Source organism: Cyprinus carpio, chromosome A4, assembly GCF_018340385.1.
Source record: "Cyprinus carpio isolate SPL01 chromosome A4, ASM1834038v1, whole genome shotgun sequence".
In the NCBI taxonomy this organism is placed as follows: Eukaryota; Metazoa; Chordata; class Actinopteri; order Cypriniformes; family Cyprinidae; genus Cyprinus; species Cyprinus carpio.
Window position 1 is genome coordinate 2,056,313 of NC_056575.1, and position 21,217 is coordinate 2,077,529.

Genomic DNA, 21,217 nt, shown 5'->3' on the forward strand with positions numbered 1-21,217 from the left:
TATACACACAATACATGCATACATAAATTTATAAAATATATTTATAATATAATATAAAATAAGATAAAAATACCAAAACATCACCCTCCAATAAAGATATATATATATATATATATAGGATAGTATATATATATATATATATATATATATAATATATATATATATATATATATATATACACACACACACAAAAATATATATGGATAAAATATAAGATAAAACTGTAAAATATGAAACACACAAATATGAAATCAAAAAAATTTATATTTAAACTAAGATTTAAGAAAAACGCACACTTAGCCTACATATAATACATATAAAGATTTAAAAATATATTATAAATAAATATATTATATTAATACATAATACCAAAAGACCCCTCCCCCCCCCAAAAAAAAGTTAATTAAAAAAAAGACATTAAGATGTGTGTCTATGGATAGAGAGACAGATATTTAAACATATATATATATATATATATACTATTAAATTAATATATTTTATAAAAATATATTTATGACACATAATATATTAATATTATAATATTTATATTATAAGAGCACGTATATTTTTTACAAGACAATTTATTTTTTTTAAGATCATTTTATAAATATATGAGCTGGGAAAAAAAATATTGATTTCTCAATTTTAATCAATTCTCATTTTCACGAAAGGATATCAATTCTTAAATCCTAAGAATCTTTTGTTTTTAAAAAAAAAATAAAATTAATTTATTATATATATATATATATATATATATTCAGTGACCATATGCACATTAGTCTGCTAGAAAAATTAAAAGAGAATTAAAGAGAATTAAAAGGGGAGCATTTTGTTTAATATATGCACCATATATTCATTATGATTTTTACTGTTCAATATTCAATTTATGTTTGAATAAATCCATCAAGTTTTTACGACCATTTAAAATGTTTATATTTCAAAAACCAAATGTGAGTAAAAATATATAATTATGCACTTAGTTAATTTATAATAACTTTATTATTATAAAAACTTCTTTGTGGGTACTTTAAGCATTTGTGTACAAATCAGTTCATTCTTACCCCCAATATTATAATGTACCAGCTGACTCTCATGTATGTTTTACAGAATCAGTTTTATTGGTAGAAAATTAGCCATATACTGTCCCTGATATACATCTAAAATAATCAATATCGAATTGAATCCATGTGAATACAAACAAAACTGGACTTTGAGTTTCTGTTTAACTTCACATCACGCATGAAAGTGGCAGAAAGCAGGCAGCGGCGGGTGTGTGTGTGTGTATCACGTTGAGAAAATGTGTGTGTGTGTGTGTGTGTGTGTGTGTGTGTGTGTGTGTGTGTGTGTGTGTGTATGTATGTGTGTGTTTGACCGACTGCAGCCACAAGTGGACAGTGTTACAGCCGTTTGGCAGCAATTTCTGACTGACCCTTCAACCCAGAAACACCTTCACAGCTGGAGCATCTGTACAAACCTGATCACGTCATTTACAGTCTGTGTGTGTGTGTGTGTGTGTGTGTGTGTGTGTGTGTGTGTGTGTGTGTGTGTGCGCGTTTGGGGGGGGGGGGGGGGTGTTCATGAAGAAAGCCTGCCAGCAAATACACAGACAGACAGAGATAAATGATAAATCAACGTGATCTCATTCTGTCACTTAAAGCAAAGTTATCAGGGAGAAAGGAAAGGAAATAATCATTCATTTCATCCTAACAAAATCATCTTTGAGTCTGTAATTCAAAGAGTAAACATGCAGAAGCAGCGCTAGGAGATACAGCAGCACGCTATTTACACGCTATTCAGCATCTCAATATTTATGCAGTTGCTCTGAAGTCTTTCAGAGGAAGCAACATTTCAACCAAACAGCCCAAAATAAACTCACACTGTTTCATGTTAGAAGTAAAATACAGAAAAAAAGCCAGTTAAATATAATCAAGGCATGTTTTTCCACACTGTTTTACACTAAATAAAAAAAAGTAATAATATAAATAATAGTAGTGAATCATACATATATATACATATAATTTTTTTATACTACTGGACAAAAGTTTTGGATCAGATTGATTTGTAATGTTTTTTACAGCAGTTTCTTCTGCTCATCAAGGCTGCATTTATTTGATCAAAAATACAGGAAAAAAATTTAATACTGTGGAATATTATTATGATGTAAAATAAAGTTTTTTGTATTTTAATATAAATGAAAATCTAATTTATTCCTGTGATGCGCATATGTATTTTCAGCATCATTACTCTTCAGAAATAGTATTTAAGCATTTAAGGACACACTCTGTAACAATAACACAGAAAAAAAAAGAAGAAGAAAAAAAGATATTTAAATTGAGTCAAAGAAATGAATCAGCCTAACAAGCTTATTAGCTGAAGTCATTCTCGTCATAACACTTGCACATCACGAAAGGATCACGCAACCAGTCAGTCTTTAGGAAACCTAATGGCCAAATAAATCATCATGATACTTACAATGCAAAATCATATTGTGAATATGCAAAGTTGAACCCAGGCCTCATTAGATGGAGCTATAAAGTCAAAGTGCTAGACAAAAAACAGCCCAGTTATGCATCATATTTATATTGCATCTATTATTAGCCCGTTATTAGTTTAGAGGCGAGACGGCATGTCAGAAGACAGTAACACAGTGAGCTTTATAAGGAGCCGAATGGAAAAGAGCATTTCAGAAACACTCCGTCTGAGATAATATTTCCAGCTCTCAGTTATTACAGCCCAACACAAAGTGACCTCAAACAATTTATAACACATATTCATGATGCATTTACAATGATTCTATTGTAGATTTGAAAATTAAAGAGCATTGTGAACACTTTTTATTTGGATATTAAGTTCCCTAAGTAGATTACATACAGTAGGTGCATATAAATGAAAATGATTCAGTATTCCCTCTTGTGTTCATTCATTGTGCGGTTTACTTCTTGCATTAAGCATTTTGAATCGTTTTAGTTGAAATGATGCATCTGAAAATGCGCATTTCAGATCAAATACATAAATATCGAAATATCATCTAGAACTAAAAAAAAAAAAAAAAACATGAAACAGCTTCAGCATCAAAGCTCTGCAGCTCTGCTAGTAAACAGAAATGTAAAGTGATCTTACAGGGTTACACTGAGTAAGTAAACATCGATAAAGTGATACTGAAGCTCTGTAATAAACCCATCTGAAATGGATCTTCATAGTGTCTGATATGAAACACTCTAGATAGGGAGCATCTCGTGTGACACACAAATAGTAGAGAAGTCCAGGACACGCGACCCGACTGATCCCTAAAGAGCTTGACATTAGCATATAGTCATTTTTAAATCACATTCAATCATATTACTATTTTCGATTTAAGTATTTAAGCATTTTCCATTTGTATTTTAGTAGACTTGACTCAAATGATCATTAGACTGTTGTTTAAATAAATAACAAATAAACAAACAACTAAATAAATAAAAATATATAACTATATAATCAACAAAACATCTAAATAACTTCAGAAACAACTAACTAATTAAAAAAAATAAAAATAAACCAAACAATTAAATAAAAATACAACCAAAATAAATTCAATAATCAACTAAACAAATAACTTGTGTTAATAGTAAACTACTAAGCAACTGACTAAATAAAAATAACTAAACAAAAAATGTAAATAAATAACTAAACAACTAAAATGAACTTAAGCAAAATAATTAAAAATGACAAATAAATTAATTAAATTAATCAACTAAATAAATAACTATAAAAAATAAATACCTAAATAAATTAAAAAAAAAAACTAAATAAAATAATAAAATAAGTAACAAATAAGTAAAAAAATAGAAAAAAATATAATAAAAATAATGACCTAATTAAAGATTTAAATACACACACGTACGTACAGGCAAAACAGCCTTTTTCTAAAAATCACATTCGATTATATTACTACTAAGTATTTATATTGAAGTTTTTTCCATTTGTATTTAAATACTTTAATATTCATGCTGGTGCATCCTTTAAAGAGCTTTTTGGAATGCATTAATGGACTTCCTTCTCTGTGAAGGATAAACTGCCTTAAAATCTGGCCAAAAACAAGATATTAAGACAATCATAAGAACAATCATAATGTTGTTGCTGAGCTTTGCGTCTATGTATGCAGCTCACTGGGTTTCACAACAGAGCTGGAATGTGAATGATGCATTTCCACAGACAAAAACCAGACTGACCCAGATATCACACGTATTATTAGAGGTATCGGTACATGTCTGTGAGTGGTCATACAGACGGAAAGAGAGCAGGCCAACACTCCCACAGCGACGCAGAAGAACATCAGTCTAGACTCCACGCCTCATTATTACTAAAGCGCAAACTATACCTTCATTTCCTCACAAATGACTGTAATTATTATTACGCAATACTCAACAGCAGCCGCTCGTTAAATGTCATCTGACAACCAGCGCAAACATGAAATGCTTCATGTTAAATTATGATAATAATATCACTGACTGTAAAGATCTCTAAATAAACAGATCATTTAATTAAAATAAGGCATTCAAGATTTTAAGCGGATGCATGACGAAGAACTGGATTTTCTTTCTTTTGGAAACACAGATGTGATGTACTAACATTCACAAAGCTTCCTCGCTTATTTACTTTATTATTTCATAAATCATCTTAGTTATGAGCTCATTTGCGTATAAGCGCCTACATTTACATATTCATGATGCCGAGTTCAGCCAATCACACAGAGGCTATTTACATATTTAAAGGTACAGTAGCTTAAACAGCTTCATGCACAGTAAAAAAAATAAAATAAATTATAGGTTGTAAATAGGAAGTAAATAAGTAGATTAATTAATTAAAGTATTGTTAAGAAAAATGTTATTGTAAATACAAAATCACAATACAGCTGTAAATTAGAAGCATTAGTACATTATTTTTCCTGAATTCTCTTTTTATTTTGCCATGAAATATTACAATAATAATAATTGTTTTGTTTAAAATTTGTATTTAACAACAACAACAGTAATAATAATAAAAAACAACAACAAACAATAAGTTTCTTAAATACGCTTTTACAGTGAAATATTACAATAGTATTAATTATTTAGTTTGATATTTTAGTAGTAATAATCATGATAATGACAATAAAATAATATTACTATTTTATAAATAGTAATAATAACAATAAGTATTATGTTTCTTTAACATTCTGTTTTACAGTAACATTACAATAATTATAATAATAATAATAATAATAATAATAATAATAATAATAATAATAATAATAATAATAATGTTAGTCTAGTAATAATCACAACAACAATAACAATTAATTATTAATAATAATAATAATAATTTTGGCTGAAGTTGTACTGATATCTTACTACAGTAATAATTAATATTATGTTTAATATAATAATAATTATTAATATTATTATTATTATTATATTTTTCTTAAATACTCTATATTACAGTGAAATATCACAGCAGTAATAATTTTTATTTTGTTTAATATTTTAGTAGTAATAATCATAATAATGAGGAAAAGTTTAATAACAACAAAATAATCATAATTTATCATATTATTACAGTAATAATAATATTGTTAAAAACATACTAATATTATTTACAGACATTTTTAATGATCCAAGCAATTCCACACAGATAAAAATCAACAGATTTCTGACAATATTTCTCAAAGTTTAAGTACATCGGGATGCAAAAGGCATTTTCATGTGAACGACAGCAAATGTTCAGTTTGATCTAGTTCACTGGTGTTTGAGTCTGCAGTTGTGAATGAAGACAGCTTGACTAATAGACACACTACAGACAGACACGGACTCCTAACAGGCTTTTGAGGGCCATTCAGATGAAGAGACGGTTCCCGCTCGCTGACGTGACTCCTAATAGAGCTCTAGTTAAACCTGGACTCGACTCAACAGGATAATTACGGCTGACGGTGAAGAGGCCTTCACTTAATGGAGTGTATTTACACACCGCTGGAGAGTGAAGGGCCTTAAATGTCAGCGTTATGACTCAGTCGACATGTAAACCACACCGTATGACAGATACAGCGTCAAACCGTTTAACCTCGCCCTGCACAAGCTGATATTTACACATTACGCTTGCCGCGTGACTGCAGATAAAGCGGGACGACACTGGAGACGCTCTTGAAGGTGAAGGTTTTGAGGAGGAACTGTGAAATCCAAGTCTGTTTGCTGCGGTTTCGCAGCTTTCAGGGAGAAAGACGAGCCGTTTGGAGGCAAAGCTAAGTTGATTCAGCATCTGACGGAAAAGGACGAGCGGGTCACTCGGATAAGACGTCCAGATCCCGCTGACTGGATCGGGTTTGTCCCAGTTTGGAGTTTCAGAAGGAGATGAAGAAACATTATGATCCGGGAGACTGCAGAGAGTAAGGATACGCCGTCCACAATATCACCCGAAAGTATGAGCGATCAAGAGGAAGGGAAGCGGACAGAGAGAAGAAAAGGTGAAACAGAAATAAAAACAAAAGGAATCCGGACATCTAACAGATTTTTGTGCTACTACTTTGTGAACTATTAGGAAACCTCCCAGAACTCCTTAGCAACCACATAGCAACACACTAAAAACTAGAGCTGCATTCCTGTAAAATGCCAAAAAAAAGGCACACCCAAAGTAAATATAATGCATGCTGTTCTTGAACCATTTGGAGTATTTGCATGGTTCTGGTCTCTTTTGAAAGGTGACACTCTGAGATTAGTTTAGAGTGTCACTGGAAGTCTCACTGGTATTGAGTAACAGAACTTTGAGTAACAGAACTTTGAGTAACAGAACTTTGAACACACTGAAAAAGAAGAAGAAGAAAAAAAAACATTCCGCCTACATTTTATTTGTAAACAGATGCTTGCAGATGACTATAGCTGGGAAACACAGTGTGATCACAGCATGAAGCCTGGATTGTTCCTACTGTGTTGACTGTATCTTAAAATGATTTGTTTCGTTCAAATCACAAGAATCTCAGCTTTCCAAAGATATGTGACACGTTTAGCTTTCATTTTTGTTGAGTTGTTGTATGTCACAAAGTTAACCCTCAAAAATTATTATTATTAGCACACCTATTAAACATTTTAAATTGGAATTGATTTTTAATAATAATAAATACCATTATTATTATTATTTTTGATATCATAATTTTTGGCCAAATTATGCAGCGCTACAAAACAAGCACAGCAAAACTGTACTTAACACATTTTAAATTGCAACTGAAATTTTATAATAATATTAATAATTTGTTTTAAAACAACTTAAAAACAGAACAGCAACCACATAGTAATGGCTACATGATACTGAGGAAAAATGTGAAATGCATCGACCTAAAACTTTGACTTTTCATAATTTCACTGAAGCATTAAAATCATTCAGTCATTGCAAGTCATTGCAATATCCAAACTGCAATTTGTACGTTTGCAATATTACAATATATCATGCAGCCATAAATGACAACATACTAAAAACCAACTAAAGCATCCTAATAACCACAAAGCAACACACAAAAGTCAAAAGCCTACAACAATCAAAGAATAAGGGAAGAATCCTGATAACATTCAAACAAATACACTAAACACAGAGACACTGAGCTGATAACCGGAGGGTGTGTTTCACATCTCTAGCACATGCTGTCAGCTGTGTGTGTGTGTGTGTGTGTGTGTGTGGATTGATCAAGACAACATCTCATTTTAGCTGTTTGTACACCTGAAGCGAGTTTGAGGAAAGAACACGCTCTTTCCTGCTCAAAGTCTTTCTTGTAGCTGTTATTGCTGCAGAGATACGAGAATGACCTCTCTATAACCTCCCATGAGGCCGAGCGTGACAGGCATGATACAGCGCTCTATTTTTACTCCGTTTTTGAAGAATAAACTGAAGAAAAGCTACATACGTGCGTGAGAAAGCTGACAGTGACAACAGATAAGGAGGACACATTTAAAGATGAAAGATGCTGGAACAAAACAAGACTGCAGGCTAGATCTCATCTGAACGGATGGAAATGCAGACATCAGAAAAATACCTCTTGATCAATTTAAAAAAGCTGACAGCTGTCTTCTAAGAAGTTGAGATTATCGAATATTTCAAATAAAAATAATAATGAATTTTATCAAATATTTATCAAATAAAAATTCTCATACTTAGAGACATCTGTGCTGTAATTGTCCCATAAAAATAATATCACTTCAATGTAAAATAGTGCTAAAACTAACAAATATTATTTTACGGTATATTATTTTGTAAATAGAATATATGTATAATATTTTATGCAGATTTGTTTTTATTTTAGAATACACACACACACACATACTTTATTTTAGAATAAATGTCTATTTTATTAATTTTCATACATGATGTGAACATGCATACTTGGAATAAGCCAAACATTCTACTAGCATGTGAGTGACAAATTAAGGTTTTACTGTATCATAAATAAATCATTTTAATATGTGATTCCATTAACCTGATATACAGAAGCCCCAAAAGACTTTGTGCAGACTTAAAAACATATACATGTCACTACATTAGAAAACAAAACATCCAAGCCAATTGCATGTATTTACAAACACATAATAAATGCATGACATTAGCGTGCACATGCATTGTTTCTCTGTGTTGATCTGGCCGTTATAATGGCATTTAAAAGCTATGAAAGCATAATTGTGTTGCTACACCATGGTACATTTGTATGGATTTGTGTGGGTTTACATTACGTATATACACAAAGAAGCATGAATTAACACATAAATACTTGTAAAGAGACGTGCAAACAATCATTAGAATATGGTTATAAATCAATCTTTTGCTAAATGCCATAAAATGACTATAAAATTCATACTGCAATAATATTTATTATTGAACTGCCTCGTTCTTTCACATCATGAAACGCTATTAAACTCTCGAATCCTCTCATTTGGAGGTTGATGCACTGTCAAAGCACAACTATTGAACAAAAAACTAACGTTTTCCTCCTTTATTGTTAAAATATTAGTAGACACTGGCTTTGTTTTCAGTGTCATCTAAAGGCAAACGTAAGCGAGCATGTGTGATATAGGCTGGCTGGAGACCGTATGTACATTCAGCATCTGTACAACACCACAAAAACAAAGTTTGATTTGCTATTTAATCAGCGATTAGTGCGAGCAGTGTGTGCGTGTGTAATTGGTCCCGGTGGTCTGCACGGCTTTCTCTTTTGAAGCCGTGGACCGGCTCAGCGGAGGACTTGAAAGCTGTTTGTGCAGATACAGGAAAAAGCCAGCCGTGCAATAATCACAACACAAAAGACAGTCGTGCATTTCAGACCGGCCGAAATGAGCTCGCTAATGCATGTGTGCGAGATTCAAACGAGCTCGACATGAAAGCCACATCCAGCGTACCGCTTCTGCGAAACCAAGGCGTTGGCGGTCTGTTTAACACGGCACCCTGCGTTGTGTTTTATTTCTCCAGCAAACACATCTCTCCGTCTCGTTCTCTATGGGGTTTTACACCTACAGCGGTTCGCAGTGTCCTTCGCAGTGGCGAGAAAGACATATTTGTAATTACTGTCTCGCGCTGAAAATGACACGCAGAGCCGTTAAACAGTGCACTTCGAGGAAGACGCTTATGGTGGACTTTGGACTAAAAACACTGGTCAGTACGTCACATGCATGCATGTTTGTTTATGTGCATGCAAACAGCTACTGCTACTAATTTAATGCTGGTTAATGCAACCAAAAAGTAGAGTTGAGAGACCTCTGGAAGGTGAGCATGACTTTCATCCTCCTGGTCAAAAAGCCTCTTTAAAAGTGTGCTGGCAGTGTTTTAACCAACTGCAAAATTGCATTGGATTTAGTTAAACACCCAATTCTGTCATTTACACACAAACTTGAGTTGTTCCAAACTTGTACGACTCTCTTCTGTGGAACAAAAAAAGATAATATTTTCACAAATCGTCAATGCGATCCAATGTTGTTTGGACCCTAAAGACCACCAAAACATCTTAATATGTGACCATTGATCACAAAACCAGTCTTAAGTGTCAATTTTTTAAAACTAAGATTTATACATCATCTGAAAGATGAATAAATAAGCTTTCAATTGATGTATGGTTTGGTAGGATGTGACAATATTTGGCTGAGAAACAACTATTTGGAAATATGGAATCTGAGGGTGTAAAAAAAATCAAAATACTGAGAAAATCACCTTTGTTGTTGTAAGTGTGTATTTTTAGATATATATTTTTATTATAAAATGACGTTTTGATATATTTACGATAGCAAATTTATAAAATATCTTAATGGAACATGATCTTTACTTAATATCCTAATGATTTTTGGCATAAAATAAAAATCAATAATTTTGACCCATACAAGGTATTTTTGGCTATTGCTACAAATATAACCCAGAGACTTAAGACTGCTTTTGTGCTCCAGGGTCACATACAAATCACACAAAATATAAATCACACAGGTTTCATTTTTGGACGAACCTTTAAGGCTCTCACTACATTTTCTGGTTAATTATTCAATTTTACTCAGATATGCATCACATTACGGTACAATAATATGCTGCAAATGCCACAGATGTTTTAGATGCACACTGACTTCATCATCATCATCACAACCACCAACTCAAGGTTGTTTGGACCTCAGCGTTCTTCAAAATGTCTTCATTGTGTCCCACAGAGGAGCAAAAGTCATCCAGGTTTGAACTGTTGGTGTTTCTTTAAAGGGATAGTTCACCCAAAACTGAAAACTCTGTCAAATTCCGTTCCGCTAAGACCTTCGTTTCTCTTCGGGACACAAATTAAGATATTTTCTGATGAAATCCTAGAGCTTTTTAACCCTGCATAGACAGCAACGTAACTACCACGTTTTCTGAGAAAATAAGTTTGTATGGAGTAGGGCTATAGGTTATTATCTTTTATCTTTTATAACTAACCAAATAAACTAAAAGCTAATCAGATAAATACAAAAAAAATCAAATAAATTAATCTATTTCATATTAAGCCTACATTAAGCCTTACATTTAATAAGGGCATAATATTTATTTATAATATTAATGTCAAGCATGCACATTTGAGCTTCCCTTTAAAAAGCTTCCCTTACAGAAAAAGCACATGCGCAATCAGTGTGAAACCTACGTGTCCACATTTGTTCATATGGTTTTCACACATTTACACCATGAAAATGTTCCAAAACCACGTTTCATGTGTTTCACATATTTCACATGTGATTTTGTGTCACAAATGATGGAAATACGCAAAAATACAGAGAATATTTTGTGTGTACAATCTACAAATAATTCACGATGCAGAAAAAAAGTGCACAGCAATGAAGGGGTGACACTCTAAACCATCAAGAGTGCAAAACACACACACACACACACACACACTGTAACAATATGGCAAAATTGAGCATGAAGACTCAAATAAGAGGTTGAAATCAGATTGATTAACCTCTGATAAAATATTAGTGTTCATTTTTGTTGAATTTTTTTGTTGAATTTTGACGTCTTTCTCTGTGTTCAGGTTTGACTGTAGTAAAATTAATGCAAAAACTGAAAAAAAAAAAAAACTCTAAACCTCTACAAAAAGGTGTTTTTGAGAATGTCTAAATATATATCCAAATCAACAAATTAATAAAAATAACTATTTATGTCTACAACTAGAGAATTTATAAGACTTTTATGTAGAGCTCTATAGAAATCTAGTGGCTAAAGTTTTTTATTTTTTTTTACTCCGCATAAAATGGCACTAATCTGCCTTCAGATATTGGATTTTAAAGGCATTGTTTCCATTTTAACATGAAATACTGGCATAATTGAAAAGTAATATAAAAATATTAGAAAAAAATGTGTATTACTTTCAATGGGAAAAATATTGATTGTAATTATTGCATAAATATTAATTAGTACCATGAAATTCTCTCAAAATACAAAATAGAAAAGAAAGAATATTATTGAACAAAAATATATTACTTTGATTTTACTGGGGAAAAAATAATAATTTCAGCTGTTCGGTCACTTTTGAACAACACAAGTGTGACCCCAAATGAACAATACCAGAGGGTTAAGTTTGAAATATAATAATTAATAAATAAGATTATTAATGTTTTTGAAGGAAGTATTTTTTGGTCACCAAGCAAACATGATGGTCATTGATGGTTCATCAAACATTTATTTGATGAATAATCCAGTAAAATCAGTAGAACTGTGAAATATTATTGCAATTCCAAATAACTATTTCTATTTGAATACATTTTTAAATGATTTTTTTTCTTGTGATGCGCAGCTGTATTTTCAGCATCATTACTCCAGTCTTCAGTGCCACATGATCTTCAGAAATAATTCTAATTTATACTATAAGAACCTTTTTTTTTTTTTTTTTTTACAGGACTTTTACAGGATTCTTGATCAAATAAATGCAGCCTTGAAACACCTTAATTATTCCAAACTATTAACCAGTTTAATCCCATTATGGTACAAAAATTGTGCATTTACATACACAAAGACTTCATCATCATCATTATCAACTCAAGGCTTGTTCTCAAAAGATCATGTTTCATTACTGTAATCGCTCAACATGGACACTAACATCCCACGAAGACGCCCACAGCCTCAACACACGTGAAACTCGCCCAGATAATCAGCGCTCGCCGACTGATCTAAAGAAAATGACTGACAGCAAAGTTTAGGCTGAAAGACACCGGCTGCCAGCATCAGCATTCAGATCATCCATGCCCACATAAACACACACACACACACACACACGTTCTGTATGACCGTGCTATTCTTCCAGTGCATGAATCATCCACACACAATATGTCAAACACACTCATTTCAAACAGTGCCAGAGGAAACGAGCAGACACACACACGGCACGCGCAGGGTTCACGCTCGACTGAATTCCTGAAATCAATAGCTGCTCTGAATGAACAGGGGCGGCCGATGAGCGATAAGGTCGCCATGGAAACGGTCTCGGCGCAGCATCTTCAGACGCGCGCCAGTATTAACCTCTTAAGTGGCAACGGCACACGTGGCATCAAAACACACACACTCACGTCAACATGATGATCACAGCGTCAAACCCTCTACTGCATAAACAGATGGATGAAACCAGGCTGAAGGCATCATGGGAGCACAGGGATGCAAACTAGGAGCTTTATGGTGAATTCTGGGAAATGTGTGCTGGCTAATAACGTGTGTTATAAGAATGTTGCAAGAACCATTATCTGTGAGTCTGTTTGTGCCAAGGTCACAGCTTCTGCTCATTAAAAACGAAGATAGCAGGCTCTTCATCTAGAGAAACTATTAGTCATTGATTAGATAAACAGCCCTACTCATTTAGTCCATCTCTGGATGTAAAAACAACTCAGTCAACCAACATTGGGCCAATTGATGTGTGCATTCACTGCCCACAGACCAACTTAAGACTTACCCACCATTAAAGGAACAGTTCACCCAAAAATGAAAATTTGCTGAATTTACTCAACCTTAGGCCAAAAATTAGTTTGTTTCTTCATCAGATTTGGAGAAATGTAGCATTCCATCACTTGCTCAGCAATGGATGCTCTGCAGTGAATGGGTGCCGTCAGAATGAGAGTCCAAACGGCTGATAAAAACATCACAATAATCCACACCCCTCCAGTCCATCCGTTAACATCCTGTGAAGCCAAAAGCAGCATGAAACAAATCCATCCTTAAAGCATTCTTCAAATTGTTGCTTCTTGACAAAATGTGAGTCCATAATTCATAATAACACTTCCTTCAGTGATAAAGTCCATCTCCTATTGTCTCTCACATCAAAATCAACCCACATGTGTTTATGGTTTTTTTTTGCTTGCAAACGGTGCTTGATCTGTGCAGATTTCTCTCCTAATTCAGTTGACTTTTTTTCACTGAAGGAGGCAATATTACGGATAGATCATTTGTATGTTAGCCGGAAGCAACAGTTTGAAGTTAAAAACGTCAAACATGCAGCTTTTGGCTTCACGAGACATTAACTGATGGACTGGAGAGGTGTGGATTACTTTTGGATTATTGTGATGTTTTTATCAGCTGTTTGGACTCTCATTCTGACGGCACCCATTCACTGCAGAGGATCAATTGCTGAGCAAGTGATGCAGTGCTACATTTCTCGAAATCTGATGAAGAAACAAACTCATCCTAATCTTGGATGGCCTGAGGGTGAGTAAATTATCATAAAATGTTAATTTTTGGGTGAACTATTCCTTTAATGTGAAAACCAATCTCTCTTAAGAGAAATAAGGACAATTTACTCCAAATAAAACAAAACTTTTTTCAGTGAAACATCTGCCATTTAAATTATGCTGATAAAACAATGTATCAGAAAACTTTTTAGTAACAACAACAAAAAAGGGATTTTTTAACTAAAACACACTAGATTTCTATCTCAATGGCCTGGATATAATCAGAGCAAAAAACACATTACTCAGAACCCAAAGCAGCACAAAGAAAAAGCTCTTTAAAATTTTATCTGGCTGATCTCTGCAGTGCATCTGAATTCGCCTGCAACAATCTCAATAATTAATCTTTTCCACTGAAGTTACCAGTCTCTTCCAACCAGTCGTTTATAATTAAAACATCTCAAATGGTGACTAACGCAAAATAACCTCCATTACGCTTCCTATAAGTGTGGGAGGGCTGCGATTCTTTTCTCTCCCTCAATCAGGCCAATTTTAACCAAGACTGTTTGAACAGAGGATAAAAATGCCCTCACTGGAGAAGTTTTATGTTCTGGACACCTGTTACCAACGCATATCTGGAGATTACGCACGTTTAGATGAAAAACACTCATGCATGCACTGTCTCTGATGTGTTTGCCAAGTCTGTCTTGATTTGATCTTAATATGTGACACCTGCCTCTCCGATAAGTTTCTAACCATTACGCTCTGGTTTAGATGCATGCACGAGCACACTCACATTACATCAAGTTTTAGGAGACTCTCTCTACTAACCACGCTTAGTAGTATGCATGGGAATTTAAACACAAAACAGACTTATCTACACGCGTGCATGAGTTTCGGCGCTGTTTTGGATGCACTGGAAGCGCGAGCGCGTAAAGGAGCCGCGCGCAACCGTTTGGCGACTCCGCGCTGCGCTCTTACCCGGGCGGCTCTGGAAGAGTAAGGGTCCTCGAACAGGTTCCAGATGACCGGCTGCCACTTCCTCCACCTGCTGAAGGTACCGTCCGGGGACACCACGTCCTCGATGCCCAGTCGCTTGCCGTACTCGTCGTCCTCGTCGTTGTCCACGTTCATCTCGAACACCTCCAGCGCCTCCTCGGCATCCCGGTGCTGTCGGTAGGTCATCCAGCAGCACGGTTCCACGTCCGTCTCATCGATGCCCCAGAAGGACAGCTCCTCTTCGAACAGCGGCCCGCACACGTCCGCCGGGCAGTGCAGCTTCCCGGTCCGGTAGTAGTTGAGCACGTAGGCGAAGACGCCCGGGTGCCGGTCGAAGAAGTACTCGTTGCTGCGCGCGTTGTACTCGATGAAGCCCCGGACTTGTTGCAGCTGGTCCAGAACCGACTCGAGGTCCGACTCGGAGGCGAGCAGGGCCAGACGCGTGCCCGGCAGAGTCCTCAGCGTGGTCCGGTAGGTTTCGTGCCTCGTGCCCCCGACGTTGAGGATCACCCTCTCGTGCTCGTCGAACTTGCCCATCTCTCAGAGTGAGACATGACGCGAGGGGAGTAACGTTACTCTACGGTGCTGCTGTGGCGAGGCTGGAGTACTCCAATAGTTCGCGAACAGCCTCATTGAAGTGAAGTACCGAACCGAGCGCGTCTCCGAGAGGAATGAGCTGCTCGAATGAACACCGGTGACAGGTGAGAGACGAGACGCGGAAGCAGCAGATCTTCCCTCTATCGGTCCATCATCACCTGCGGCTCGAGCTTCAAGAGCAACAAGCGCGCGCGCTCGCTTCCTCTTTTTCTCTCTCTCTCTCTCTCTCTCATGGACACACCCTTTCTCATCAGTGGCTTTCGACAGCAATATATTCATATAAATATGGATTTTAACCACATTTATTTTCACAGACAAATTGGAATAAAATCCGTGTTATAAAATGTATTCATTCATAAGTCATATTTTATTAATAAAAATAGTTTTTGGGGATTGCTTAGAACAATATCTCTAATTGAACAATCCAAACAAAATGCAAATGAAACCTTAGTTCTAATTTTAGGCTAAATCACTAAAGATTTCCTACATTTGTGTTAATTCGTGACTAAAACTATGCCAGTCGAGCCCAGTTTGGAGCAGGTTGTGATTCATACAGCGTCAAAATAAATAGTTGAGATAAAACAACAACAACAACACTACTCAGACACATTAGTATTGAAAAGCTTATAATTATTAATCATTAATTTATGATACATGATTGTTAACCTCTTGTAATGGTTTGAACATTTTTAAACCTATAGGACTCAAAATAGTTTTTCCCCCCTGTTTGTGGATTACAGAAAACAGACAGCATAAGGAAAACAAACATTTAATGTATTAATTAATAATCATTCATTCTTATTTAGTGATTATTTGTTTTTTCCAAACATTAACGCATATGCAAAATATGTGCGGGTCTAATTAGAGTTTAGATATAAGAAATGCTCTTATTGTAGTCATAATTACCCAAACTAATCTAAGACGTGAAAAAATTATTAGAGATATCTGTATAAAGTATGATAGAGAAGCTGTTCTCTATATGATAGAGAAGTCAATATTCATTCATTCATTCATTCATTCAATCGTTCAAAGCTTATCAAATGTAACCATAAATGTCTAAACCGCTCTTTGGTATTTTTTTGCATGAATCTACATCCATTTAAAAGTGGATGGGGTTTTCTAAACTGTGCAAAACAGGGTTTGGTTTATTTAGGGCAGAGAGCGAATCACTACCGGACTGAACATAATGGAGTGATTCATCATGTCTGACTCACATGAGCTCATTGCAGTATCCAGGGGTCTTTCCCATAAAAACAGAAACCAACCACTGATTCAGGTCGTAGGTTCAAATCCCAAAAGAAATGATTCTTGAGCATAATGATTCATGTTAAGTTTGCACTTTAAGTCCTATAAGTGTTGTTAGCCATATGACAAACTATTAATTGTTGACTGATTATTGCAACAAATACACATTACATCTGGATCTGGATCAGAGCTGTTTTTCTATCCTTCACTTTCTGCGAATACATTCACACTGTGTCAGAGCAGAAAAGATTCGCCTGTGTTATAAACCCGAGGACTCTAGTGCAAAAATAGCAGCACTGTCACATTCAGTGTTGCTGCTCTAAAGATGAAGAAACACGTTTGCATGTCCTAAGACACATGCGGCGCACATGCGTTCCCACACACCAGCGTCGTAATCCTATTTGCATATAGGAAATTAAAAATAGTAGCAAGACTGGGACTGACATTCATAATTCATAAAGCCACAGAGAGGCTGCTACAGCCACTAAGACGAATCTTAACTATGTTTTATCCCATATTTCTGTGCAACTTCAAAATACAATGAATCACAGACTTCATAGCTTGATGTGTTTTCCTCCGGAGCTAAAATTAACATATCGTGAGCTGCTTTGGCAACACATGAATGTGGAATACAACTGAACTAAACACATGCATTTAGTGCAGAGCTCTTGGAACTGGGTAGTGAACCTAGAATAAACAGAAAATTACATTACATTTGCATTCCATCACTGGCTCACCAGAGGATCCTCTGCAGTGAATGGGTGCCGTCAGAATGAGAGTCCAAACAGCTGATAAAAACATCACAATAATGCAAACATGCAGCTTTTTTTCTCAAGACATTAACTGATGAACTGAAGTGGTGTGGATTATTGTGATGTTTTTATCAGCTGTTTGGACTCTCATTCTGACGGCACCCATTCACTGCAGAGCATCCATTGCTGAGCAAGAGATGCAATGCTACATTTCTCCAAATCTGATGAAGAAACAAACTCCTCTACATCTTGGAGTTTCACTCTACATTCTAAAAAAGTAACACTGTGAAATGACACAAAAGTGCACTGCTTTTCTTTTCTGACGTCCACAAATAAAGCATATTTTGGTTACTGAAGCACCACACGGTTTTGGCATTCAGGAAGCACAGAGCTCACATATCCAAAACTGACCTTGATTCAGCTGTAGGTTAGTTGTGTAATTCATCCTCCCACAACTGTCTGTGGTTATTTTAGAGTCTGAGCACTGGATCTCAGCCGGTGGGTCGCAGGTCTGTTCTGATGAGTTCTGGACAGAAGGACAAAACAAAGATAAAGGCACATTTTAATCCTCTATCTAGACTGAAAGATGTTACATTTTGAAATATTAAAATTTTTACTTCATCGGAATAGTATGAAACTTTTGACTTTTACAGCACATTATAAACACACGTATGATTAGAAAAGTTTTAATGGTCTTCAAAACAAATGTCAAACTTGTGATCTTCCTGGTCAAATACGACCATCACAGGAAATGAATGGAAAAAATTAAAAATAAAAACTGAGTACGGAAAAATTTTAGGAGGTACAAAATACAAGTCAGCCGCAATGAAGACTTTGATAATGTCTAAATATATATTCAAATTCAAAATGTAAAGAAAGTCATTATGTTTGAATTTGAAATATGAAGTGCATATACATACATGTGTGTATAATTGAAATATTTTAACTGTATTGATTGAAAATATGTTTATTTTTTTCTAATATTTGAATTGTTTCTAATATTTGTATATATAAAAAATAAATGGTGTGTAATTTAATGAATAGTACAGTATCACAATGTCCCCTCAAAATACAAAATATTAAAAAATAAATATTATTGAAACAACATAATGCAATTATTTCATTAAAAAAGAGAAAAAGTTATGCTTTTTGTATTCAGTGTTATTTTTGTATCGCTCAAAAACTATTACAGTCTTGTTTAATATTTGGAATCTTTTTTTATACTTTGTTTTCATTTTAATTCTTGTAATTTTTTCTATTTGAAATAAATATCTAATTTTTATTCAGTTTTATTTATTTTAGTAAATTTTATTAAGCTTAACTAAATTAAAGTGATGTAAAAAGTTTATATATATATATTACTTCAGTTAACATCTACTTTATTTTAAGTAACAAAAATATTTCGCATGGTTTTAATTTTGGTTTCAGTTTTAGTTAACTATAATTGTCTTCGGTCTGTTTTGAACACACAAGTGTGACTCTGATGCCTAAGTGAGGAATACCATGGTAAAGAACAGTGTTTACCTTTGCACAATAAAGAACGCTGTTATAGTGTTTGGTCACCAAATTCAGGCTCTTGAAGCAAAACCAACAGAGATCCATTCGCTGAGAAGTGAAATAATTCTAGCAGCAATCACATCTTATAATGAAAAACCGTCTCGTTTCTCATTAAATCCCCTGTCTGCACTCATATTAATTAAAAGTCTATTCCCAGAAAGAGACAGGCCCAGGTACGAGGGCAAATGTGGTTAGCACATCCCATTAGGTGTGTAAACGCACTTGATTAAAGCTGAACGTGGCTCTAATTGATGGGAGCAGATTATTCTGGGACGTCCGGCCCCAATGGACTCAGTCTGGAAGGTGAAATCTCACAGCATTTATCTCCATCTGTCATTAATTCACAAGAAATCCTTGTCATGTTCATGCTGCCAGTCAGACTCCAATAAAAACACTACATTAAACAAGTTATGTATTACACAGTGCTCAGGGACTGAGATTTACAGTACAGTAGGTTTGATTCATTACACTGTAGCGTCCTCTGTTGGTCACAGGAAGAATGACACTTTTCAGGACTCTAGGTGACTAGTTTATGGTTATGTGTTAGTTTGGAAATCGTTTAGTTAGCTAGACTCATTATTATGCTAGTGTTAGTCCTAGTTAATATCTTGATTAGCTGACTAGCGATGCAAAATAAGATGGAAAGAGTCTCCCAACAACAAATAAAGCAGCCAGTCACAGTTCAAACCACAATAAATATTAATAATAATGTGCATTTGATCAGATATAACTGCAGTACAAGATTATGAGATGCATTATTTGAATGCCTGGCCAAAGAGGTGTGTTTTTAATCTAGATTGAAACAGAGAGAGTGTGTCTGAACCCCGAATGTTATCAGGAAGGATATTCCAGAGTTTGGGAGCCAAATATGGAAAAGCTCTAACTCCTTTAGTGGACTTTGCTATCCTAGGTACTATCAAAAGTCCAGAGTGTTGAGACCTTAGGGAGCGTGATGGGTTGTAGCGTGGTAGAAGACTAGTTAGGTACGCAGGAGCTAAGCCATTAAGGGCCTTATAGGTAAGTAATAATATTTTGTTACTGATACGGAACTTAATAGGTAGCCAGTGCAGAGACTGTAAAATTGGGGTAATATGATCATATTTTCTTGACCTAAGGACTCTAGCCACTGCATTTTGGACTACCTGTAGCTTGTTTATTGAAACAACTAGCAGTGCATTACAATAGTCCAGTCTAGACGTCATGAATGCATGAACTAGCTTTTCTGCATCAGAAACAGGTAACATGTTTCGTAGCTTGGGAATGTTTCTAAGATGGAAGAATGCTGTTTTTGTAATATGAGAAATATGATTTTCAAAAGACAAGTTGCTGTCTAATATAACACCCAGATTTTTGACTGTAGAAGAAGTAACAGTACACCCACCTAGAAGCAAATTGTAATCTACGAGATTCTGCATACTATTTTTTTGGTCCAATAAGTAATATCTCTGTCTTATATGAATTTAATAGGATAAACTTATCGGTCATCCAATCTTTTACATTTTTAACACACTCTGTTAGCTTAGATAATTTAGAAGTTTCATCTGGTGTTGTTAAGATATATAGTTGAGTATCATCAGCATAACAATGGAAACTAATTCTGTATTTTCTAATGATATTACCAAGGGGCAACATGTATATTGAAAATAGCAGAGGACCTAGGACAGATCCTTGTGGCACTCCATATTTTACTGGTGATAAATGAGATGACTCCCCATTTAAATAAACAAAGTGGTAGCGATCGGACAGGTAGGATCTAAACCACTCTTAAAGCCTGCCCTTGGATACCTGTATAGTTTTGTAATCTATCTATGAGTATGTTCGTGATCTATGGTGTCGAACGCAGCACTAAGATCAAGTAAAACTGGCAATGAGATGCAGCCTTGATCTGATGCAAGAAGTAATTTGTAATTTTAACAAGTGCAGTTTCTG

At 34.8% G+C, this 21,217-nt stretch overlaps 1 protein-coding gene across 2 annotated transcripts in view; it reads right to left on the reverse strand.

The window, feature by feature from the left end:
- Positions 1–16,199, reverse strand: part of LOC109063416 (potassium voltage-gated channel subfamily C member 2-like) — a 48,154-nt gene extending 31,955 nt beyond the window's left edge. Inside the window, exon 1 of one of the 2 annotated variants that reach the window (XM_042737947.1) lies at positions 15,120–16,193. In XM_042737947.1, the coding sequence (XP_042593881.1) occupies positions 15,120–15,674 (555 nt within the window). In that variant the 5' untranslated portion in view covers positions 15,675–16,193. Of the gene's footprint in view, positions 1–15,119 lie in introns of both variants that reach the window. The other variant, XM_042737952.1, reaches the window with a different exon arrangement.
- Positions 16,200–21,217: the final 5,018 nt, after the last annotated feature.